Source organism: Cajanus cajan, chromosome 6, assembly GCF_000230855.2.
Source record: "Cajanus cajan strain Asha chromosome 6, NIPB_CcT2T_4, whole genome shotgun sequence".
Classification (NCBI taxonomy): domain Eukaryota; kingdom Viridiplantae; phylum Streptophyta; class Magnoliopsida; order Fabales; family Fabaceae; genus Cajanus; species Cajanus cajan.
The window spans coordinates 20,813,657-20,840,109 of record NC_138522.1 but is presented as its reverse complement, the minus strand read 5'-3'; the positions used below and the strand labels follow the sequence as shown (position 1 = coordinate 20,840,109).

General features: G+C 33.1%; 1 protein-coding gene across 6 annotated transcripts; it reads right to left on the bottom strand.

The window, feature by feature from the left end:
- Positions 1-1,040: 1,040 nt before the first annotated feature.
- Positions 1,041-25,690, bottom strand: LOC109811713 (kinetochore protein). Of its 6 annotated transcripts, none has more exons than XM_083076855.1 (15): positions 25,525-25,690; positions 25,400-25,430; positions 25,261-25,322; positions 25,124-25,163; positions 24,767-24,816; positions 24,577-24,681; positions 23,990-24,149; positions 16,678-16,955; positions 16,446-16,544; positions 16,226-16,356; positions 16,028-16,125; positions 15,688-15,779; positions 13,597-13,736; positions 13,410-13,477; positions 1,041-1,723 (listed from the first exon to the last, which is right to left on the bottom strand). In XM_083076855.1, the coding sequence occupies exons 1-15, from the start codon at positions 25,573-25,575 to the stop codon at positions 1,701-1,703; spliced, it is 1,428 nt and encodes a 475-aa protein (XP_082932981.1). In that variant the 5' UTR covers positions 25,576-25,690; the 3' UTR covers positions 1,041-1,700. The 6 variants fall into 6 exon arrangements, 5 of the variants coding, with proteins under 5 accessions (XP_082932981.1, XP_020231111.2, XP_082932977.1 ...); XM_020375522.3 differs by lacking the exon at positions 1,041-1,723 and adding an exon at positions 6,468-6,606; XM_083076851.1 differs by lacking the exon at positions 1,041-1,723 and adding an exon at positions 9,411-9,895.
- Between the last annotated feature and the right edge of the window lie 763 nt (positions 25,691-26,453).

The window sequence follows — 26,453 nt, the reverse complement described above, 5'->3', positions numbered from 1 at the left end:
CCTTTATCGCTTCTTTCATTTATATGATTATAATAACATATGGTGTAGAGAGTGTCAAAATATATTGATAATATCTCAAAGAATTCTATTAGAGAATACCCAAGAAACATAATCATATGAAAAAATTGCCATTAATGTTAGAACAATTACATTTATTTTGTAAATGTTATGGTTACTTTGAACAAGCAATTGACTGTAAGAACACGAAAAAGTTACTACACTGATTTTGACAAATAGCTACCTCATAAGCACATGACAAATCTTGCAATCATTAAACAATTATTTTATGTATGTCCATATTTTAGATTCTAATAGTTATGTATGAAATCTATAAGTAAGAGGCCTTGGCCATTTGTTTAATTGTGATTACATAAACATAACACTCAATATCATCGTTGACACCAACACAATGGCTCAAGATTACTAAAAAAAAATTGAGTACATAGTTTACCATTTTTAGTGTAGTCTTTTTTTCTATCAATGATTCTTTCTACTATTTATAGCCTTTTCTCTTACCAATGACCTATTCTTCTATCAGTAACTCGTTCCTTTTTCCATACCATATTTTGAAGCATTATTCTATTTCTACCTTCAATTTCTTCCTTAGATAACTCTTACTTTCCATGACTCTTTGTTATTATTATCTATGTTATATTATATTTTACTTAATAAATTAAAATCTAAATCATATGTCTATGTTGTGGGATATTTTGTTAAAATCGAAATATACTTCTCAAAAGACATTTTTGGAAAAATTGAATATTTGAGGAACGATATACTAGAGATAAACTTGGGTTGGAATAATAAATTTGTATTAAAAAAACCCTATTTATGAGTTTATCAAAGAAGTTTAGGTGATGATATGAACCTATGGAGAAAAAACACACACTAGAAGGGGGGTTGAATAGTGTGTATCACATGTTTGAGCAGCAAAGAGAAAAGAACTTAATAGACGAAGAGCGGAATAAAAGTCAGATGAAACACAAAATTTTTATACTAGTTCATCTTAACCACTAAGACTACGTCTAATTCGCAATCCAACTAGATTAAGTTCCACTACCTTTTAAAGAATATACAAGTATTATTTCAACAAACCACTTCTAGCTCAATCCTAAGTAGTCTTTGACTTGCCTCTTCAAGCCAATATCCAAGTATTCTTTGAACAAAAAGCCTCTTCAGGTTTAGCACCAAGTATTCTTTCTCAAACAAGCCTCTCCAGGCTCAACCCTTACAACAAAGGTTACAAAAGATTATAAGGTTGTTTCGTCTCTTCTAGACGTGTTGCAACCAAAAATAAAAGTATAGATAGTCTATGAAGAAATATATATAAAATTCATAGTGAGTGTTTCTTTATATGAGTGTCTCTATCTCTTTTTTCTTGAAGACTTGATCTTTATATATAGTTTTAAAGAAGATGATCTTTACGACACTTTGAGTTGAACTTACAAGTTGTTTCATCTGTCTTCACTGTTGATCCTAGAGAAAAGAGGTTACCGTTGCTTCGTTAAATGTGAACATTAAATACTTTTTAGTAAAATGTGTATCTCTTATCTGATCTAAGAGACTACTTATCATCATTTCTTCCAAGATGGGGATAGTAGAAGCAATGTCAGCATAAAGTAGTTCTTGTAGAGCCTTTTTCTGCTTTTCCATGATATATAGGATTTTGACTTTTCCTTCTTTAGCAAATTTTGAGAGTTTCAAGGCATCTTTCTTGTTCGATCTGTTAAGGAATAAAACATTTAGTGGAAATTATTGTTAGTCTCACTTAAAAGTATATGTTTAATACATAATGAGACAGACTGTATGCTTTGTCTGATTTTCTTCATCTTAACAATATGCATTTTACATTTTGTTTGATATAGAATATTTTACAGATAATTAATTTTGTTTAAAAGAAAATATTTTGTTTGTTATCATTAAAACTTGAAGGATCCAAGATCGTCTTTTAACTTAATAGAATCCCTAAATGGATCACAAATTTAACATCACTTGTAGGAATTTTTCTAGAAAAATTTTAGGGAATTATAGGAATTAAAATGGAAAACTAGATTGGGATAAGAAATGGAAGAAAGATAGGAGAACAATACAACAACCCCTAAGCATTGCTATATTGAGGAAAATTTGTCATTTTGAATTAGGAAATTCAAAGATAAGAACTAAGAGTAGTTCGTAAAATCCTAGAAAGTTTTCTCCCACAAAGCTTAAAGCTTCATTAAAAAATGAGGCAAAATAAAATACAAAGTCGGTGTTTGACCTATTTATACTGAAGACATAAAAATCCCCATGGCCCATTATAAAAAGGCTCACAAAATAAGCTTAAATAAACACCTCCAAACAACCTAATAAAAGTCTAGTAACTTGCTAATTAAAAAGGTTTTAATCAAATACAAATGAAAAGGCCAACCAAAACCCAAATACAAAATATTCCTAGTCTATTGATTCTCTTTAAGCTTTCCAAGTGTTGCCTTTTGTAGGTCTCCATCAAGTGGTTAAGGCCAATTGTCGAGTATGACTCATACTAATTGTCTATTATGTAAATTTTCTATAAATACTCAAATTCTGGTCAATTGTTGGGGACAAAATCATTTCACACAAACTCTCTATGTAACAAAATGTTAACTTCTGACAAATGGCTAACAATTTCAAGAAATTTGTGTATGTATATGTACCACTTTCTTTCAATAAATTTGTAATTCTTGTTGCTTTTACATTTCATTAGTTTCTAGTTATTTTTCTTATTCTTTTGTTTATCCTTTATATAGTTCACTAAATCAAAATAATTTATGAATGTTTAATCACTTTTAAATTCAATATTATTGAATATATTTGTAAAATAGTGATAAAATTGAGTACCATAATCTTTGTTCTTAATAGATATAGTTTTGTTAAAACATATTTTTGTTGAAAACTTTCTTAGTTGCTAGCTCGAATAAAACAAATCCTATAAATGACTTTCATTGAAAATCACAAATTGACACGTCCAATGGGACTCATTTGTGATTGAACCAGTCTTAAATATGTTTTATAAGATTTAGAAGCGAAAGAATTATAATTGCTTTTAGTCCTATAAATAGAAATGATGCTACTAGTGGAAGGATTAACAATAATGAGCGTATCAATGAAAGTGAAAATAATAGTAATAATAATGATGATAATGTTCCCATAAGTGAATTTGTTAATCCTACTACTACCATTGTAGTAGTGTCTTCTCCAATTCCTAAAAATCCAAGTGTACAATTTGGAGGGTTTACTCAACCCTAATTGTTAATCAAGTTTCGAGAGACTACCTATGGGGTATGCCACCAAATTGGAGAACACAACTAATTAGAAAAAGCATCTTTGGTTAATGAAATTGGGAAATATTTAATTTTTGGTATTCATTACCTACTATATCTACACATGCTACTTGACAAGTAAAAAGGTTTTTGACTATCAATTCATCCTATTCCTTAGCAAATTCCGGGAATTTTGGCACTTTTATTCCTCTAGGTAATTCTACTTAAATTACATAATCTGGAAAGACAAATATAAAATATGGTTGGTTATAATATCCTATATCCTATGTCAAATTCATGTCTAGTCAAAACTTGTTCAACCATTTAATATGTGTTGATTGCCCCCAAGATTATGTTCAAAATGATAAATTCAATTATGTTGTAGCTAGTTTAAAAAATCATCTCTGTTTTGATTTCTATTTATTACAAAAGGATTTGTCATATTATCAACATTTGACACTTGGTTATTTTGTATTTGTCAAATTTGTTCTCTTTCAGACCTACCTTGCCTAATGTTACAATTATTCATATTTGAAGGTTGTTGATTTCCATTTCCATCATTAATGGAACCCATGAGTTTTTCATCTATCTTGGTCAACAACTTTTATATGAGAGTTAAAATTGTTGATAATTGTGATAAAAAGATGTTTACCATATCATGATTATTGTGATTCATTTGTTTTCTAGATACCATTATTGTGTGGTTATTCACTCTAGTTGGCATATAACTCCCATTTCTAACCATGGACCTTTCTTGGCTTGTGCTACTATGTTGAAAATGGTCTTGCATAATAAAACTCATACCTTGCGATTTTGCATTATATTCATACGAAGATATTTGTACCAAGGGATTAGATATGGAATGACTCAAAGAAATCTCCACATTAACTAGTTGTGTTCTCCAATTTGGAGGCATACCCCATGGATTGTCTCTCAAAACTTAGTTAAAAATTAGGGGTTGAGTAAATAATCCAAATTGTGCATTTAGAATTTTAGGAATTAGAGAAGATACTATCACCATTCCAGCAATAGGATTAACATATTCATTTATGTGAACATTGTCATTATTATTACTATTATTTTCACTTCATTGACTCGTTCATTATTATTAATCCCCCACTACTAGCATCGTTTCTATTTCTTGTACAAGAAGCAACCATAATTCTCCCACTTCTAAGCTTCATAAAACATATTTAAGACTAGTTCAATTATATTTTGACATAAGCGAGACCCATTGAATGTGTCAATTTGTTTTTGCTAAAATTTGCTTGTAGGATTCCTTTTATTTAAACTAACAACTAAAAAAGTCTTCGACTTAAATATGTTTTCAAGAAATTATATCGAACATGAACTATGTTTCTAACATTCATTTTTATCATTATTTTACAAATATATTCAATAATATTGAATTCAACAATAATTAAACATTCAAAAATTATTTTTATCGAGTGAACCATATCAAGGATAAACAAAAGAAATAAGAAAAGTAACCAACAACCGATGTGAAAGAAAAACAACTACAAATTTATTGAAAGAAAGTTGTACATAATACATACACAAAATTCTCAAAATCATTAGCCATTTGTCAAAAGTTGACATTTTGTTACACAAAGAGTTTGTGTGAAATGTTTCTAATCCCAACAAATGATCTGGATTTGAGTATTTATAAAAGGTTTACATAGTAGACAACTAATACGAGTTATACATGTCTCGAAACAACTGTCTCATGTTTTAACTTCTAACAACTGACCTTAACCACCTAAACTTCTTCGATAAACTCAAAAATAAGTTTTCTTGAATACAACTTTATTATTTTAACCCAAGTTTATCTCTAAATAGAAGTTTTCTCAATTCTTCAATTTTTCTAGAAATATCTTTCGATTTTCATAAAATACCCCACAACAATAACATAGTTAAAAAAATAGAGATATATATCATTTTTATGCCCAATTGTCAGAAGGAATTATGTTAAATGTCATACAAAGATAGTGAGTGAAATAAATATTTCCACAAACTTACTAGTCTACATTTAACCCATTTTGACTACATAGGTTAGTGGACTAAACTATTTTAATGAATAAAATATATTAAAATGTTAAAAACAAAACTAAAAAAATTATAAAAATGTCTTACTGTAAATCAAAATAAGAAACTATGCATATTTTTCTCTCTCTCCCTTTTTTAAAGATATAAAATCCTTTAAATATCCTTCTAATTAAATAAACCTTTTCCTTCTTTTTGAAAATATTCTTATTCACTCACCCTCTTTTACTCTATTATACTATTTTTCTACCATTCTCACTACATTAACTAGGTTGATATCGTTTTCTTTCTTTTTCTTTTTTAATTTATCTCTCCAACAATCAAAAGGCTTGCAGATCATCTAATCATGAGAGTTTATAATGGATAATTGAATTGAGTAGTATGTACAAAGTCCTAGTTTTAAACTTTGTTGCCATTATCATATTTAAGAAAAAGGACTTGCATTTAATTTTTATTATCTTTTAAAACCTAATTTTGTACTCTCGTCTTTATCATCTTTTTAACCCTATTTTTGGAACAAGCATTTTTTTTAAATACTTTCCAAAAAAAATATATTATTCTGAAAATTAATTTTTGGAACAAATATATTTCAAGAAGTAATTTCTGGAAAAAAAATGTGTGGGAAAATAAAGGGATAAATGATTATGTGAGGAAAAAAAAGGTAGATAATTATATATATTTAGAGAGAGAGAGAGAAAGAGAGAGAGGGGGAGGGAGAATTCATTTATTCTAGGAGTAACTCTAACTAAACTTAGCCTGCTAAATAACTCATATTTTATATTAAAGTTTAACAATCCAATTATCGAATTTAAAGTTCTTAATATATAGATTAAATCTGTAAATTAAAAATTTAAAAACAATTTGATACTTCATTTTATTAATTCAGATTGATATATAAAATACTTTTAAATTAATGAAATAAAGTATCAAATAATTTTTTAATTTCTTTTAAATTTGTAAATTTGATCTATGGGTTAAAAACTTTAAATTCAACGGTTGAATTGTAAAATTTGATATAAAACATAGGTTATTAAATGAAGTAAGTTTAGGTAAATTTACTCTTAAAATAAATGAATCCTTCCTCATATATATATATATATATATATATATATATATATATATATATATATATATTGAGGTGTATGTAATACACATGGAAGGTGTAAATAACAATAACCAAGGTTAAAACATTAATAGCCTAAGGTTCATCCATCATTAACTTTCGATTCAACATCACGTATCAATTGGGTTTGAACTCAATGAATGTATGCACCTGTGGTGATTCCTAGAACCAACAATGGATAAAATACAAGGAATTATGAGAAAAATGTCAAGTAATCCTTTACATCCATGTTATAATAAAAATTATATCAACGACGTTACAATACAGAAGTCATTCATGTAAGTGATATTAAATTAGATTATCAAACTAATATATTTTTAGGACATGTTTTAACTATAGATCTGATACATCCAACTTTACATGTTAACTCATTATTGCATTCTTTAAAGGCTTCGAGCCTATTGAAATACAGATGAATAAAGTGAAAGATGAAAAATACATTTTGAAAATGATTTTAAAATTGACTTATGCTTGAAAATTAACTTCAAAGCTTTAGTATAGAATAAAATTTTACTCTATTTTTATTTTATTTTCTGTTCTATAAGTGATTGTTGTTACTGTTAAAGGATAGTTAGTTAGCTCACTATTAGTTAGGTTGTTATCTAATTGATAGGTGTCTTGTACTGTGTACTATTAGGTTCTTATATGACTTACCGGTATCTTGTACTCTAGAGTAGCTTCTCTTGTACTTTTTAGCAATTATATAAATACTTGCATCTCCTTTGTGCATTCAGGAAAAATAATCAATATACTTTCACTTTCTATTATGTATCCAAAGCAAGGTTCAATTCATCAACGTCTTTTCTCTGTTTTTCCTCCTTCCCCTCCACCACATTCTACTGCAATGAATTCCTCATCAACAATAACATTTTCACACTCAATTTCAAAGAAATTAGACTCCAAAAATTACTTGTTATGATGTCAACAAGTAGAATCGGTGATCAAGGGACATTGTTTGCAAAGTTTTCTCATCAATCCACAGATTCTGCAAAAATATCAATTCGTTGAAGATCGGAACGAAGACTGTGTCACAGAAGAGGATCTTGCTTAGGAGCAACATGATCAACTTCTACTGTCTAGGCTCCAATTGCCTATGGGACAAAATTCAGACCTACTTTCATTTGCACACAAATACGAAAACAAGACAACTTTAATATGAGTTTCGAAATGCGTCACTTGAGAATCACACTGTTTACAATTACCTTCTCCAAATTCAAGTGTTGATTGATATGCTAACTGCAATTAGAAACACAGTTTCATTCCGAGAACACCTTGATGCTATCATCAAAGATCTTCTAGCGGAATGTGAATCATCTATTTCTTTTATCAACAAGATTGAACCATTATCTATTGAGGAAATCGAAACTATACTTCACACTTACAAAGCGCCTTTGGAAAAGTTCAAGGAGTCTATAGCCTCAGTAAATCTTGTTGAAGGTTCTGCACTTATTTATCCATCACAACCGCAAATGAATCTAGCTCAGAATCCTATTTCAGGTGTGAACAATTCCTATCAATCAGAAAACCCTAATGATAATCATTCATTTGGTTATCACAGTGGTCATGCAAATCAAAGTGGTCATGGTTATCGTGGAGTTCGTGGCGGTTGAGGTTGTTATTCTATCATACAATGTCAAGTACGTCACAAATATGGACATGAATCTTTAGTTTGCTATCATTGGTTTGAAGGAAATTTTATTCCACAGCTTCCTACAAACTTCATATACCAACAATATCCAAGTCCTTAATTGTTACACCATTCCTAGACCACTTATCACTATTAAAGGCCAAACACCAACACTTTCCAATATATTCAACCACCTCATCACAATTACCTCATCTCGCCAGCACAATAAGTCCTCAAGCTATGCTCACAAAGACTCAACCTTTCAATCATAGAAACTGGTATCCCGACTCTAGAGCCACTCATTATGTTACTAATATGTCTCAAAACATAGCAAAATGCATTGTTTGAAGGACCTAATGAAATCCTCATAGTCAAGGTCTTTCTATTCAATCTATAGGTGTGACCTCCTTTATGTCTCCTGTTAATTCTCAAATTCCTCTTATTCTCAAGAATTTAGTTTTTGTATCTCAAATTACTAAAAATCTTATGAGTGTAGGTCAATTTTAAAGGATAATCATATTTATTTTGAATTTCACCCAACCTTTTTGTGTGGTGAAATTACATGCAACCAATGAAGTCATACTCAGAGGAGTGTTAGTCCAGATGGCTTATATCAGTTTTCACCTTTGCTAAAAGAAATTCCAAACACTGCAGCCTCTTCAAGTCATATCATAATAGATCCTACTATAAACACAACAATTTTATCTGTAGCCTCTTCAAGTCATACGCAGAAGAGTGTTAGCCCAGATGGCTTATATGTTTTGAATATTGTTTTCAAACATTTAAATATTCCTCAAATAAAAAAAATACAATTGAATTCTATGTAGCATAGATTCGGACACGATACGGAGACACGACACGGACACGGACATGAGGATACAGAAAAATCAAAAAAACATAAAACACGTGGACACAGAATATATATAATATATAATATTAATAACATGATAAAAAATATATATATTAATATAATAATAACCTACTAGGTCTTAAAAAAAATTATTAAGAGATATCATATTCATAATTTTCTTTTTAAATCTTGAATCCTCCCTTCATTGATTTTTTGTTTTCTATTATGTGAAAGTTAAGTAAGGAGAGATAAAATAATTATTTTCATTATTTCTATTTTTATCAATTTTTTTCTTTTTTTTCTTTAAAAAATCTCAAATCTTACCTTCTTTGTTTCTATTTTTATCGAGATTTTTTTAAAATAAAAAAAAAACTCAAATCCTCCCTTTTTGTTTTTGCTTTTATTGAGATTTATTCTTCTTCTTTTAAAAAAAATCTCAAATCATCCTTTCTTTGTTTCTGTTTTTATTGAGATTTATTCTTTTTTTAAAAAAATCTCAAAGCCACATATCGAATAGTATATCGAGATAAAGACATGTTCATTTGCAGGTATCTGCAATGGAGACACGTCAATTTGTGGAGACACGTTAATTTTGTAGGTGTCTGTGATGGAAACGTGTCCAATTTGTGTAGACACAATCTGTCGAAGTGTCCGATGTGCGTCCATGGCTTGTCTGCCCCTAAAGAGTGTCTGATTTAGGGTCACGACAGTCTCATGCCGTGTCTGTGCAACATAAATTGAATTATGTTCTTCTTGTAGTCTTGGGAAAGCACACAAACTTCCATCTATAATATCTTCAATTATTTATATTCAGTCATTAGAATCAAGGAAGCACGGATGCGCCTTTAGATTGTCACATTTACGAATGTCAATGGGACAAATACGGGTAGTAACCCCCCACTACTTATCCTGCAAGATAAATATTTGTCTCGTACCTGTCCCTATATCCATGCGGGTATTCGTTAAGAGGATACCTGCATATTTAATGGATTTTATACTTGAGTAAAGGCTCACTTGCTAAAAATCTCAGGAACTAGTGTTGGACAATGTTCAAAGATAACTTCTGAAACACTTGTTGAGTTGAAAAAACTGGAAAATGAGGCATCATAAAAAGCATAGAATTCAAAGAAAAAAGTGTTCCCTTGCCTCCTATCTCTAATGAAGGACAACATGCAAACATTGGTGCTAATTCAAAAGTAAAAGGTCATTTGGAAGCTTCTTTCAATGTGCAATGAAGAGATACTTTTGATTGTGAGATTGCAAGGATGTTTTACTCTGCAGGTCTACCATTTAATTTAGCAAGGAATCCTCATTATAGGAAGGCATTTCACTATGTTGCCAATACTTCTAATCTTAGCAAGTATCAACCACCAAGTTACAATAAGTTGAGAACTACCTTACTTACAAAGGAAATAAACCATATGGAGAACCTATTGCAACCAATAATAAATTCAGAGTTAGAAAGGTGTGAGCATTGTTAGTAATGGGTGAAAAGACAACCTCTTATCAATTCATGGCTATCACCGAGAGTGAACCAATGTTTTAAAAGGCAATAAATTGCTCTAGTGATAAAAGACAAGGATTTCATTGCTAAACACATGAGAGATGTAATTATGGAGGTTTGGTCATCAAATGTGGTGCAAATTGTGATTGATAACCTAGTTGTATGTAAGGCAGTAGGTTTGTTCATAAAGGCAGAATTTCGTTCCATATATTGAGCTCCTTGTGTAGTGCACACCTTGAACCTTGCACTTAAGAATATATGTGCAACCAAGAACACTGAAAGAAACAGTGTTGTTTATGAACAATGCTCTTGGATCACACAAATTGCAAATGATGCATCTTATATTAAGAACTTTGCCATGGAACATTCTATGAGATTATCAACGTTAAACAATTTCAACACATTAAAGTTGCTTTCTATTACTCTAACAAAATTTGCTTCAACCATAGTAATGCTTAGGAGGTTTAGAAAATTAAAAAAAGGGGCTTCCAAGAGATGGTCATCGGTGATTAATCATCTTTTTACAAAGGATGATGTTGACAAGAAAAAAACTTGTGAAAGAAACTTTGCTGGATGGTATTTAGTGGGACAAAGTTGATTATACAGCTGCTTTCACTAATCCTATCTATGAGATTCTTAGAAAATTTGATATAGATACAACTTCTCTTCACTTGGTGTATAAAATGTGGGATTCAATGATCAAAAAAGTGAGAAAAATCATATACTGACATGAAATAAAGGAAGAAGTTGAAGATTCACCCTTCTATAAGGTAGGGTACTCAATATTAATGGACCATTGGACTAAGAGTAACACGCCTATTCATTGTCTAGCTCAAACCCAAGGTAATACATTGCATCCTTAATTATTTTATTTTCAAAGTTTTTTTTTTTTACATGCATTTTAATAAATTGGTTATATTAATTTATAATTATTTTTTAATATTGTAGATATTATGGTCATGAATGGCTGAATGAAGATTCACATAGACTCCCCTAACATCAAGATGTGGAACTTACTATTGAAAGGAACAAATGCTTTAAAAGGTACTTTGTCAATGTGAATGTAACTGAGACAAGTAAATTTGGAGTTTACAAATTTATCAATGGAAGAGAAGGCTTTGATGATGTTGACTCTTTAAGGGATAGAGGTCAAATTGATGCAAAATCTTGGTGGCTAATTCATGGTGTTCATGCACCAACACTTCAAAAGATTGCCCTTAAGCTACTTGAACAAATGTGTTCAACTTCACGTTATGAAAGAAATTGGACCATATATTCTTTCATACATTCTTTGAAAAGAAATAAGATGACATCTTAGAGTACAAGATCTAGTATCTGTTCATAGCAATCTCTACCTCCTTTCTAGAAATTCTCACAGTATAATCAAGAAGAGACTAAAATGTGGGACATTGCAAACAATGAATTTGGTTCTCTTGATGATGATAAAATTCTTGAAATTGCTAAGTTGTCTACTGATGAACCATATTTAGAAGCCATGTTTTTCAATGATGATGACCAACAATGATGATTTCCCATAGTATTTGTTTTTTCATGACTCTTTATTATGATGGTTTTTGTTAGATTTTTTGTTGTGAACTATAATGTCTCTTAATAATTTTTTTTAGACTTAGTAAATTATTGTCATATCAATATATAATTTTTTTTGTCATGTTATTTATATTATATTATATATGTGTGTGTGTGTGTTGTGTCCACATGTCCTATGTTTTTTGATTTTGTCATATCCTTGTGTTTATATATGTGTTTGTGTTATGTTCGAATCCGTGCTACATAGATTAGAATTGATATATTTAGAACTTTGGAGTCCTACTCCTTTTACTTCCATAGGAGGATACACTTACTATGTAGCTTTTGTTGATGCCTATACAAGATTTACCTAGCTATATTTCTTAAAAAAAAAATTTGAAACAATGCATGTTTTCAAACAACTTCAACTTGTTGAAAAACAATTTCAAACTTCTATTAAAGTTGTCCAAACTGATTGGGGTGGGGAGTATAGACCTTTTTCCAATTATCTACATGCAAATGGAATTCAACATAGGATTATATGTCCTCACATACATCACCAAAATGGTGTTGTTGAGAGAAAACATAAGCATGTTGTTGAACTTGGTCCTACTCTCTTAGATCAGTCATTCCTTCCTTTCAAATTTTGGGATCATGCCTTTGCTATTAGTGTCTATCTTATCAACAGACTTCTCACATCAACCTCGCAATTTAATATACCATATCACAAACTCTTTGGTTAGCTCCCTGACTATAAACAGCTTAAAGTTTTTGGTTGTGTTTCTTTCCCTTCCTTAGACCGTATAACAAAAACAAACTTCAATATAGATCTCAAGAATTGTCTTCATAGGCTATTCTACAACTCAGGCTATAAATGCTTGTCACTTGATGGAAAGATCTATATATCAAGAGATGTTGAGTTTCATGAGCAGAATTTTCCTTATCAAGACCAAACTATACCAACTACAACTGTAACTTAATACAGTGAGCTAGCTTAATCTTGTCTATAAATACCTTCTAATTGTATCAATATCAGGTTAAAAAAAAGCATTAGGCAATCCCTCTATTTTTTCTCTACAATGAACTTTAACACCAGTAGTACAATAACTCAGAGGTCCCTGGGTTTAGATTCACTCGTGTGAGATTATTGTCCAAGTGAAATCTCAACCCTTTAATTAAAAACAGAGGGAGAATTTAAATTTGAATGTGGGGATTTTCACTTCAGAGAATCTAACTGAAAATCTCAATTGAGAGAATCTATTCTCAAGGTCCCTTGACTCATGAGTCAAAAGAAAGAATAGCTATCCCTTTCCTAGTTCCTAAAGCAGACCAGCAACATAATTGTTTCATATTCTATCCACCACCAAACGGTGGTTTGCATAATTTTCCTTGGTTTGTAAGAAACTAAAATGAACATGCCACCTGTAGATAGTCAGCTGTGATAACAGTAAATCAACCTGGGAATAAAATTTCGGAGAAATAAGTGCACAAGATAATATTATCATTTCCCACTTGAACTTCCTTCCTGTCCAAGAACCAAAACCAAAAGAGATCAAGAAAAAACACTTGCAATTCATGGCAAGTATAAGTTAATCTCCGCTCAATTCAATATAAACAAAGAAAATGGAAATTTTAAAATCTTACCATGGAGGGTGAAGTCGGATCAAGTTCCCAACTTCAAGGTCAACATTGTTGCAAACCCTTGAACTAAAGATAATGGTGTTTTGACGGGTTTCACGGCCACCAAATTCCATTTCTTTGGGGTTATCTTGTGACAGAAAATTCTGCAAAAACAACCTATCACTTTCCATCAATTTTGAGATGAACACTAAATATTGAGTATGTCTTAAATGCACGTGGTCATTCCATTTCAAGCAAAGTGATCATATCACACCGCGTGAAGAAGTGATGAAATATAAATCAAATGGAATAAAAGCTAATCCTATCTTTTCCAAGAGACCACCGTGATTCTCCCCCTATACAAGTAACGTTCTTATATATAATCATTAGGGGTGATAATGACCGAACCAACTCGAAAATAATTTGAAACTTGTGTTGATAATTAATTCGTTGAACTTGATCTATGAACCAAACGAACTAAAATTGAGCAAAAGAGCTTGATAAATAAATGAAACTTAAGTTATATATAGTTCGATTGGTTTGATTAATGAATCGTCTCAACATATAAATATATAATTTATATATTGGAAAAACAATTCAAATCTCTGAGATACTATTTAGATTTTAAAAGATATTGATTATTTTAGGATATTATTTATAATTGAAATATGTTATATTTATTCGAAAGATTTGTTTTCTCTTTTAAGATTAGGATGTAAGGTCAATAAATAGATTCTTGAAATGAGAAGAATCACTCAACCTATGGAGGGGATCACTGCCTTAAATGAGAGAGGGGGTCATATGAAGGAAGGTTTCTAAGTTTCGCCTAAAAACTTGTGAAAGAAAGATTTCCAAGTTTTACCCATAAAACTTGTGAGAGAAAGATTTTCAAGTTCCACTCATAAAACTTGTAAGGGAGGGGTTTTCAAGCTTCACTTACAAAACTTCAAAGAAGAATTTTCAGGAACATATATGTAATACATTTTGAAATAATAAACATCCTTGTGGATGTAATTATGAAGGGTTGAACCATGTTAAACAAAGTTTTGTGTGATCCTTTTCTATTTTCTTTTATGGTGTTGGCTTGATTGTATTCTCTCATCCTTATGCGTAAAAGACGTTTTGTTGTTCCTAACATTATATAATTAACTTTCTATTAATTTCATCTTTATTAAAATTTGAAAAAACATTCAAAACTTAGTTATAAATTATTAATAAATGAAGAAGTGAACACTTTAGAATTTCATGATAATGAATTAGGTTTTTTATTATTTTATGCAAAGTGTAGTTCTTTTTATTTATACATTCTTTGGTTGTAATTATAATTATGTTTCTCCAGAGGCACACCTTATAACCTTGTAAAGCTAGTAGAATAAGTTATGTTTTGTCTCTAAAAAAATTAAACAATTATTTTATGTAAAGTCATTATTAAATTGAAATTTTGAAATGTATAAGATTAAAAAAAAAACATTGACTCTTGGTTCATATGATTTGAGCTAACAAGCTGCTAGTGAGTTTGAACTGAGTCGAGGTTGACCTTAAAAAAAGGCTCATGTCAATCTAGAATCAAATTGCAAACTGAGCCAAATATTATCAAGTTGAACTGGACTAAATCGAGTTCAACTCAACTTGACTCATTTCCAACCCTGCCAACCATGCAGCATTAGCAACACCAACAACAAAAGCTTTATCCCACTAGGATTTGTAATCATGCAATAGAGGTGTTGGGTGTTTTCCCAGTTCTCACCATATAAACTATTCATAAAAACCATTCACATATTTTTTTCTTAATACCTTAAAGAAATAAAAATTAGATTGATAATCAAGTAGTCATTCAGGAATTTAGCTACTTAAGATTTTTAAAAATTTCCAATTTTAATCACTAAAACTAAATAAAATAAATGAAAAAAAGAATTTAAAGAAAAAAGTTTTTTAAATGCAAAACATATATCAATAAAATTCTCTTTAGTGTCAAATAGTTCACGCATTTTAGGACATTCAAACTTTATCTTGAGCATAAAGTATAAAACTTCAGTGGCAATAATAAGCATCTAAAGCAATCTTTGAAGTTCAAATTTCAGTTAAAATAAGTTGATTTTCAAAACTACACCTCACCTCTGTGTACTTGCCTAATGAGCAATGACAAACAGTCAGCTTTCCATCGTGGTATCTTGAAATGATTTTTACATCAATGCAGCCAGGTTCACCTGGGAATTTTACAGTATAAGTAAAATAAAAAACATAAACCACTTAGTGTGTATGTAAAATCAGGTTCGTGCTCTACTTTATGCACATCCATCTGCCGCAAAAAAAAAAAGAGGGGAAACAAACAAAAAAAACAAAACAAAACAAAAACTGTTGCCAAATGATTGTTTCAGTAATGAAAGAAGTCTTAAATGGTGTTTTACTTAGATAAGAATGAAAACCGTAGAGAAAGTAAAAGCAAAAGATTTACTATCTGGCTTGGCTCCAGCTTGTAACTTTCTCCAGAACTCCATGTCTGATTCTTTTTCTTTCAGCATCATCTGCTGTAGTTTTCCAGATATTGTAGCTCTGCAGAATTTGCAAGATAAATCAGGCACTGAAATCAGAATTAATTCAAATTCATTTTTTAATCGCATAAAAATACCAGGAATCTACTACTATTTTATACCTCAAGGAATTAAGTGCTCCAACATGAGGCCCTTCAGTGATAACAGAGGATGTCCCTAAAGCTTCTTCAAATCGTTCTGCCATGGTTTGCATTTTCTTTCCAGGTAAAATTTTCATTTGTTGATCATTTACCTGAAATAAGTAGATGTTGAGAAAATCATGAAAATAAACTAAAAACCACATGAGCAATCATAGTGCATATATTATATATAGTTATATACCTCATTGTCGCTAGATGACCCACTATCCACAGGCTCAGGGGAATCTTCACTGTCAATGACTGTCTTCAGCAAGGGGGATCTACTACGTTTCTGAAAAAGCTGCATCATATTTCCACTTTTTTGACAATCATGTGGAAAATATTGGAATGTGGAAGCAAGAAAGATCTCATACAGTAAAGAAATAAATAGATAGGTCAAAGAGTATGGGAAGCATTTCTAAATTACTACCAACCTGATCAGCCTTATCTTGGAGGTTGTCAAAAAGATCATCCATTGTGGCCAGATTAAATCCATATGGAACAGCTTCTGTTTCAGCAAGCTCAATGTCTGAATTAATTTCAATTTGATCATCATCATCAAGATAATTTCCATTTACATTCGCACAAGTCCTAGAATCAACAGCTTTGATAATTTCAGGCAAGCTCTCAATCTTGGAGATTGAAGGACCAATGCTCCCAAATTTATGTGAAACTGATGGCAATGAAAATCTTGGCTTAGTTTTCAAAATCCCTGCAATAGTTATCAACTTGGTAGAATACTTCAGGTATTAACCTTCAGAAATTGTAGTAGTTATTGTTATCCTGGTGAAGAACACTTAAAGCTAGATACACTATAACACTAGCAAAAAGAAAAAGGTTCTGCATGGAACAACAATTATGTCCACCGTCCACCCATATTAATATGCATCCAGAAACTATAACACTGGCAAAGAAAAATATTATGAAAGTGGATTTAAGCTTTACTCAACACTACAATGCTAACTTGTAAGGTGAGGATTGTTCCCCTACTTAAATGCACTATTTTGGCCATACCACTAGTCAACATTGGATCTCCAACACACACCCCACATGCCAAGGATTGGACATCTCAAACGTGAAGTTTGCAAGATTAGACATCTCCAGTTGTTTGATAATGACCCGATAGTGAGTGGCCTGATAAGTCTAACAATAATCAATAATCTTTAGGATAAATTATGATATCATCTTAAAAAAGTAGATTTGAACTTAACTTAATCCTATAATACCAACTTGTAAAGTGAGGATTATTCCTCACTTATATACACTATTTTTGTCATTCTACTAATTGATGTGAGATCTCCAATAAGAAAAAAATTCTGCAGGGCACAAAAATTATGTCCAAAGTCCACCATATTAAGATGCATCCAGACGCTACAAAAGAATTTCATTTATCTGTCAACATATGAAAATATTTGCAAAAATGGTGTCCTACTCCATCTAGAAACATATGATGTATTCCATGACCTCCATTTTCAGAAAACACAAATAAATAAATAGTAAAAAGGATATTGTTACCCAAAAAAGATGTTGGAGTTCAAGTGTGAAGTGAAGTCCCACATTGGTTAGAGTTGGACATGTTGAGTAACATATAAGTGAGAAAGACCCATCTACCTAATGCCTTAAGGTTTTAGGATATGTTGTGGTGTCAAGCTCACTTGTGTGACTTACTCACTACCCATTGTGTGGAGTGCTCCCTGATGTTAAAAACTCCCCAAAAGTGATATCAGAGCCGATGGTTCGACCAAATGACTGGTGATCGGCTCAGACGAGTATTGGCTGGATCCAAGAGTGGTATCTTGAATGGAATTGGCAGGAGATCCAAGAGTAGGATCATCCTTGTACTGAAAGTCTCCCTAGAGGTGTGGAGGACATGTGTCGTTGAAGTGCAACGGTAGTGCAAGTAAGGCCACCATTGAATACTCATGTATGAAAGAAAAGCTTCCGCTTGAGGGGGAGCGTGACCATGTGGAAGGGATTCACACTTGAGGGGGAGTGTTGGAGTTCAAGTGTGAGGTGAAGTCCCACATTGGTTAGAGTTGGACATGTTGAGTAACATATAAGTGAGAAAGACCCATCTACCTAATACCTTAAGGTTTTAGGATATGTTGTGGTGTCAAGCTCACTTGTGTGACTTACTCACTACCCATTGTGTGGAGTGCTCCCTGATGTTAAAAACTCCCCAAAAGGCTCTGATATCAACTTGAATATGAATAATTTCTTATTATTGAATCTGAATGGGTACAATAAAATAAATAGGCATAAAATATAATCAATCCCTAAAGTTTAGGAATTTAGATAAAACTGACTAAGGAAGCTCGCCGGCGCGTGGGCTTCACGCGCCGCCCTCCCAGCCTCCGTTTACGACGCGGTTCACTCCGTTGGACTCACCGGCCCTCCCTCTTCTCGTTTTGGCCCTTTTCAGGTTGTGGGTCACACTCTAGGTGGTCTGTTCGTGGTCGTTTGGTTGTTGTCTCGAAGTTCCTTGGTTGTTTGGTTGCTGTCTCGGAGTTCCGTGGCTATTTAGTTGCTGTCTCGGGCCGTGGTGGTTTGGTTGCTACCTCAGAGTTCCGTGGTTGATTGGTTGCTACCTCGGAGTTTCGTGGCTGATTGTTTGCTGTTTTTTTCTTCTTTTTCTCTTCATGGCAGAGATTCCTAAGGAGAATCCAAAAATTGAGTCTTCCAAAAAGGGGCTGGTCTCCTTTGCCTTTTCTGGATCACCTACTATTACATCTGAAAAGCTTAATGGTAAAAATTATTTGGATTGGTCCACTGCGGTTGAAATGTGGTTTTTAGGTCAGGGTCTCTATGATCATCTTACTAAAAGGGCGTCCGAAGTTGATAAAGAGGTGAGAAATGAATGGCAACGGGCAGATTATCAAATTGTATCTCGATTGTGGCAGTCCATTGAGCCTAAATTAATGGTGCATTTTCGTCCGTACAAGACATGCTATGATATTTGGAAGAAGGCTCGAAATGTCTATGCCAATGATATCCAAAGAATATACGAGTCTGTTTATGGTCTGACAACTCTTCGTATGGTTGATAATGATTTGTCAACGTATTTGAATCGTGCTCAATCCACTATTGATGAGCTCAAGCTAATGTTGGTTAGTGATGATCCTCAACAAATATTAAACAAACTTGATAATATGTTTATGGTGTTTATCCTTCAAGGACTCCACAAAGATTACAGATCTGTTCGAGATCAAATCTTGACAAATCCTGTCATTCCTACAGTAGAAGAACTCATAGATCGACTGATTCGGGTCCCTTCACCAGAGGCAGATCCTCACACAGAATCTGAGTCCTCTGCTTTTATCTCTAGTACAGCTGACTGTGGAAGTCGAGGGCGTGGTCGTGGTAAAGGGGGTAGAGGAAACCTCCATTGTACCTACTGTCAGAGAGATGGACATACACGAGACAGGTGTTATTCCTTGCATGGCTTTCCGAGCAAGACAGCTAATGTGGTTCAATCTCCAACTTCAGCTCCAGAGCTCAAGATTGAACCAGAGGGCAATCATCCAATCACATTATCTACCGATGATTACCAAGAGTATCTTCAATTGAAGGCAACTAAACAGGCCTCTTCTTCCATCACTGTTGCTCATACTGGTAATTCTACAGTTTGTCTCTCTCATTCTACTTCTATTGGACCTTGGATTTTGGACTCCGGTGCTTCTGATCACCTAACTGGTAATGTCTCCCTTTTCCCTAACCTATCATCACCTAAAACTCCACATCATATCACTCTTGCAGATGGGTCAAAAGTTCAAGCCACTGGTATTGGCCAAATATCACCTCTCCCATCACTACCATTAAAATCTGTTTTACTAGTTCCTGGATGCCCCTTTAATTTGATTTCTATAAGTAAGTTGACTCGGTCACTAAACTGTGTCATAACCTTCACTTCTGATTCTTTCTTGATACAGGACCGGAGTACGGGACAGACGATTGGAGCCAAATCTGAATCACATGGTCTCTACTACCTTCAGCCTTCTACCTCTATCATATGTGCATCTATTGAGTCTCCTGGTTTAATCCATCGTCGCCTGGGTCATCCAAGCTTGAATAAATTAAAGAAAATGGTACCTCATCTCTCACGGTTGGTGTCCTTAGAGTGTGAGTCGTGTCAATTAGGGAAGCATGTTAGAGCTTCTTTTCCTAATAGTATTAATAGTCGAGCTATGTCTCCTTTTGATGTTATTCATTCTGATGTTTGGGGTCCTAGTCGCGTTCCTTCTCTTTTAGGACATAGGTATTACGTCACCTTTATTGATGATTTTTCTAGATGTACTTGGATATTTTTAATGAAAAATCGTTCTGAGTTATTCAATATTTTCCTAAGTTTCTATTCGGAGATCAAAACTCAATTTGGCAAAGTAATTCGGATTTTACGAAGTGATAATGCTAAAGAATATTTTTCAAATTGCTTCAAATCATTTATGGCTTCCCATGGCATTCTACATCAATCTAGTTGCCCTCATACACCTCAACAAAATGGTGTAGCAGAGCGAAAACATAGACATATTGTGGACACTGCTCGTACTCTTTTATTGAATGTCAATGCACCCCCAAAGTTGTGGGGCGATGCTGTCCTCACTACAGGGTATTTAATAAATTGAACGTCATCGTCTGTCTTGAATGATCAAGTACCTCATTCCCTATTATACCCATTGGATCCCCTTTATTCTATTCATCCTTGTGTCTTTGGCCGTACTTGTTTTGTCCATGACCTTTTCTCAGGACGTGCTAAGTTGTCTGCTCGGGCCATCAAATGTGTGTTCTTAGGATACTCCCGTGTCCAAAAGGGGTATCGTTGTTACTCTCCTGCTACGCATCGATTTTACACCAGTGCAGATGTCACTTTCTTTGAAGATACACCATATTTTATTGTCACAGATATCTCTCCGGTTGACTCAGATCTCCTCTCTCAGGTATTGCCTATTTCTCATTTTGATCATAGTGTGCCTCCTACCACACCTGCTACTTTAGAGGCACCAGTTCCTCCCGCACTACCAGGGTCTGACCATCCTCTACACCGATTTGAGATAACCTATGAGCGTCGATCACATACTGTTGTTCCTCCCAATGATTCTTCAATTGAGCCATGTGATTCTACTCCTGCTTCAGTCTCCTCACCTACTCCGGCCCCACCTACCTCAGTTGACTTGCCCATTGATCTTCGTAAAGGTAATCGTTCTACTTGTAATCCTCATCCTATTTATAACTTTCTTTCATATCATCGTTTGTCTCCTACCTATTATGCTTTTGTCTCTACTATTTCCTCTATTACCATTCCCAAGACAGTACAGGAGGCCTTAACCCATCCAGGATGGCGACAAGCAATGATTGATGAGATGACAGCTTTAGACTCCAACCACACTTGGGTACTTGTCCCACCTCTGCCTGAAAAATCTGTTGTTGGTTGTCGGTGGGTATTTAATGTTAAAGTGGGCCCTGATGGACAGGTGGATAGATTGAAAGCTCGTCTTGTGGCTAAGGGATACACGCAAATATATGGTTTGGATTACAGCGACACCTTCTCTCCAGTTGCGAAGATGGCCTCAGTTCGTCTCTTCTTAGCTATGGCTGCTATGAGGCATTGGCCTTTGTTTCAATTAGACATCAAAAATGCCTTCTTACATGGTGATTTGGAAGAGGAGATTTATATGGATCAACCTCCTGGGTTTGTTGCTCAAGGGGGGTCTGGTCTTGTATGTAAATTACAAAAGTCCTTGTATGGCCTCAAACAATCACCTCGTGCTTGGTTTGGTCGGTTTAGCAAAGTTATACAGGAATTTGGAATGATCCGCTGCGAGACAGACCACTCTGTCTTCTTTAGACGCTCATCGACACATAGATTTATCTATCTTGTTGTTTATGTAGATGATATTGTGATTACAGGTGATGATCAGGAGGGCATCAAGGCTTTGAAGCAACACTTATTTAAACACTTTCAAACTAAGGATTTAGGCCCCCTACGTTATTCTCGGGATTGAGGTCACTCAGTCAAAGTCCGGTATTGCTATTTCTCAGAAAAAATATGCCCTTGATATTCTAGAAAAGACCGGACTTACAGATTGTAAGCCAGTTGACACTCCCATGGATCCTAATGTGAAGCTTATGCCTAATTAGGGGGAGCCTTATCCTGACCCAGGGAGATATTGGAGATTAGTGAGAAAATTGAATTATCTCACCATGACCAGACCTGATATATCCTTTCCTGTCAGTGTTGTAAGTCAGTTTCTTAACTCTCCCTGTGAGAGTCATTGGCTTGCAGTTGTTCGAATCCTTAGATACATCAAAAGATTACCCGAAAAAGGACTTGTTTATAATGATAGAGGACATACAAACATTGTTGGATATCCAGATGCAGATTGGGCAGGTGATGCAAGTGATAGGCGGTCAACATCAGGCTATTGTGTCTTCATGGGTGGTAATCTTGTCTCATGGAAGAGTAAAAAGCAAAGTGTTGTTGCACGATCAAGTACAGAAGCAGAATATCGTGCTATGGCTCACACAACATGTGAGCTCTTGTGGCTAAAATTCTTAATTCAAGAGTTACAGTTTTGCAAGGTTGGTCATATGGAACTAGTTTGTGATAACCAGTCAGCTTTATACCTCTCCTCTAATCCAGTTTTTCATGAGAGAACAAAGCATATAGAGGTTGACTGCCATTTCATCAGAGAAAAGATCATCTCCGGTATCATCAAGACCTCCTCAGTTTGCTCCAAGGATCAACTTGTAGATATCTTTACTAAATCTTTACGAGGTCCTAGGATAACATATATATGTAACGAGCTAGATGCATATGATATATATGCTCCAGCTTGAGGGGGAGTGTTAAGATAATTCTATAAGATATAGTTTAGATATACTAGTTTATCTTCTCCTAATTTCTAGTTTAATTTCCTTAGTCAGTTTTATCTAAATCCCTAAACTTTAGGGATTGATTATATTTTATGCCTATTTATTTTATTGTACCCATTCAGATTCAATAATAAGAAATTATTCATATTCAAGTAAAGAAAATAGTAAAAAAGGACATGAGCAAATTATTAGGCTCAAACAGACAGTATTTCCATGTGCCTCTCCCTTTAGCTGGGGAAGAAAAAATCTGAGATTCCAAATCCATACAGGATATTTCTAAAGAAACATAAAACTTAGACCGCAAAAGTTTATATTCTTATTTGGAAATTAGAATTGTTAAAATTATACAAAGTGCAGACCAAAAAGGGGGAAAAAGATCAGCCACAACACAACTGATGTTTAGTAAAATTATTGCAAGGAAAGCAACAAATCAAGGCCCCGATCAAAAAACATGAAAAATCTATCAGTTAGTTCTCCATATGGATGCTTATGGTTGCACAGAACATACTTAAGGTGACAACCAGTGGCCTAGACTTCAGTTGTCTCATCAGTTACAAATTAGGAGCGAGGAGAGGAGCTCATAAATCCAACTTCTGATAGAATGTATTCATAACAACAGATGTCCTTTTTCATTCCGTATACATCATTTTACACACATGAAATGTAGCAAAGAGAAAAAAATAAATGCTGAATGGTATTACAAAAACTTGAAGCCTGTACAGTTTAGGGATGACACAGGATAATCAAGAAATCTGAAAGATTAAAAGGTTCTGCAAGATATCCTACTAACAACAATTATCATTTACCCACAGAGAATTGTAAGTAATTCATGCTCTAATCCAGAAAAAAAAAATGTATTTTCTTTGGAGCTCATACCAGATATATTTGCTTTGGAGCAGGTAGCATGGGATGCTGAAGCACTTTCTTTGGAACGTAACAATGCTTTAGAAATTGTGGTTGCATCTTTAACTTCTTCATTTCTGATAGATTGTGGACCATACTTGTGTAGCTGTCTGGTTGATAGGAAAGTGTTATCCTTTAATAAGTAAATAAAATAGAGTCAATAATCAAATTTGTTCCTGAAAGATACACATTGAAGTCAATCATATTAGTCCCTAATTAAGAAAAATATACTCGTGGATGTGCATTCTGTCAATTAGTCCTTGAATGAGCATTCTGTCAATCAAATTAGTCCCCAAGATTCCTGAAGTGGGGACTAATTTGACTTAAGAAATGCGCAGTTAGGATCAAGCACAATTTTCATCATGCAAGGACTAATGTGACAAATGCAACATATTTCAAGGATTAAAATTAGATTATTTACTCTAAATGTGGTCCCCAAAATGAACTGACATCAGTGATACCAATTTCACTTGAGTGACCAAATTGATGTTTTCACTCAATACTCAATAGATGGCTTAGAGATCTAAAGAGAAACATTCCATGCTAACTTTAATGAGTACCCCATCTGCAGAATTTGTTTCCTCATCGGTTGAATTGGCAACCACCTCCCCCGGGATGTAGGCCTCATTGAAGTCTGGCATTTCAACCTCATCTTCAAGCGGTTTCTGATCACAGCAATTCCAACGATAAGAACATCGATCAGTTACTTGCATTTCTCCATAAAAAACTATTGGAATAAGTAGCACATGCCTCAAATGAAGAACTGCTGCCTTTCCCAGAAAAATTCTGATTACTGATTCCTGTGTAGTACCCTTCTCAGAATTAATAACCAATAACTAACTAAAAAGCAATTTTAGGGTCTGTTTGGATAAACTTTTCCAGAAGCTCTTCTGGTAGAAAAAAAAATAAGAAAAAAAAATGAAATAAATTTTCCCACAAGTTAAAATTAGCTTATACATAAGCTATTACAAATTATCTCATGTATAAACTAATTTTAGCTTACCCAGAACTATTTTTCATTTTTTCTTCCTATTTTTTTCTACCGAGCTTATAGAGAAGTTTATCCAAACAACTCTTAATAGCAACTAAAACAGTTAGTTGGGGCACCTTTTAGAATGTCCAGCCGCACCGGAAGTGGCAATTCTTGCTATTACAAACAATAACACAAAAAAGATTGTGATTGGATTTTCATATTGTCACTATCATAGATTCATTCATAAAGCAAAACAAGCTTGGGTGTGGACCTTGCTAGTGATGGTGGAGTCTAATGGAAGCACAATGTTGGGGAAAACGTCGTCGTCTTCATCTGGCAGTTAATTAAGTAAGAAACATTCCCCTGTTGCAGTAAGAATAAGATGGAAAATCGAAGTTGAGGAAAAGTACCAGAAATGCTTTCGTCTGAGTCTGGTTTGTGCTGTTAAATCAATGAATACGTAATTGGGATCACGACTAAACGCAAAGGGAAAATAACTAATTGAATGAGAATAAAGGTTTTGCAGGAAGTTTACGCGGAATAACACTTTTGGTGCACGACGCGAAGGTTGCCCTTGCCTCCTCATCGCAACGTAGTTGTTTAAGTTTCATGTTCATTCAATTCCCTCTCATTTTCTTCATCTCATAAAACCTCCGAATGTCTTCGACTTTTCACCCGCAAGGCCGTAACTATTGAACAACTTCGATATTTATATTATATTAAAAGTTAATTATCTATATACTATCGGTATCAGTGTAAAGTTGTTTTACACTGATAATTAATTATATCTGTTAATTTTGTCATGTTATTGTTAAAAAAACTTTATACTGACACTAACAATGCATAAGTGATTAACTCTTAATATAATATAAATATCGAAATTGTTCGAACACATTCCATGAGGTTTTATGAGATGAAAAAGAGAAAATATGTACCTCCATGTTTAAAAATAAAAGTGAAAATAAAATAATTAGGACTTTTGTGGATATCATAATAATTCTCAATTAAACATCTTAGCCGTATAACAAGATGTTATAATCTTAGAAAGATTGTGAAGTGAAAGATACCATAATAAAGGAGCTAAGTAATTTATTAAACTCTTTTACGGTTGTTAATTACAAGATAATACTCATTTGTATTTTATTTTTTAATTAAAATTTTCAACTTTTATTTTGTTTTAATTAACTTATTACTTTTATTGTTATGTGAAATTCTATTGTTATGTGAAATAAGGAATTACTAAATTTGATGTGTCAGCGTAGTGATTAAGTATTATGTGTTTATATGTAATGAATACAATTTTATTTAACAGAATCCATATTCAATATGTACCATGTGTGAAAACTCTTCAAGTCAATGGTAGTCATAATTATAAGTGAAATCATTCTTTAACCTAGTGAACTTAATGAATACATGTGACAAAAAAAATAATGGATTACTAAATTATAAAACATTTTATGGAGG

Coding starts and splice junctions, on each gene's coding strand:
- LOC109811713 (XM_083076851.1), bottom strand. CDS start 25,575: ATGAGGAGGCAAGGGCAACCTTCGCGTCGTGCACCAAAAGTGTTATTC. Junction 13,737..15,687: donor CATTAGGCAAGTACACAGAG/GTGAGGTGTAGT, acceptor TTGTTTTTGCAG/AATTTTCTGTCACAAGATAA. Junction 13,478..13,596: donor ATCCGACTTCACCCTCCATG/GTAAGATTTTAA, acceptor GTTCTTGGACAG/GAAGGAAGTTCAAGTGGGAA.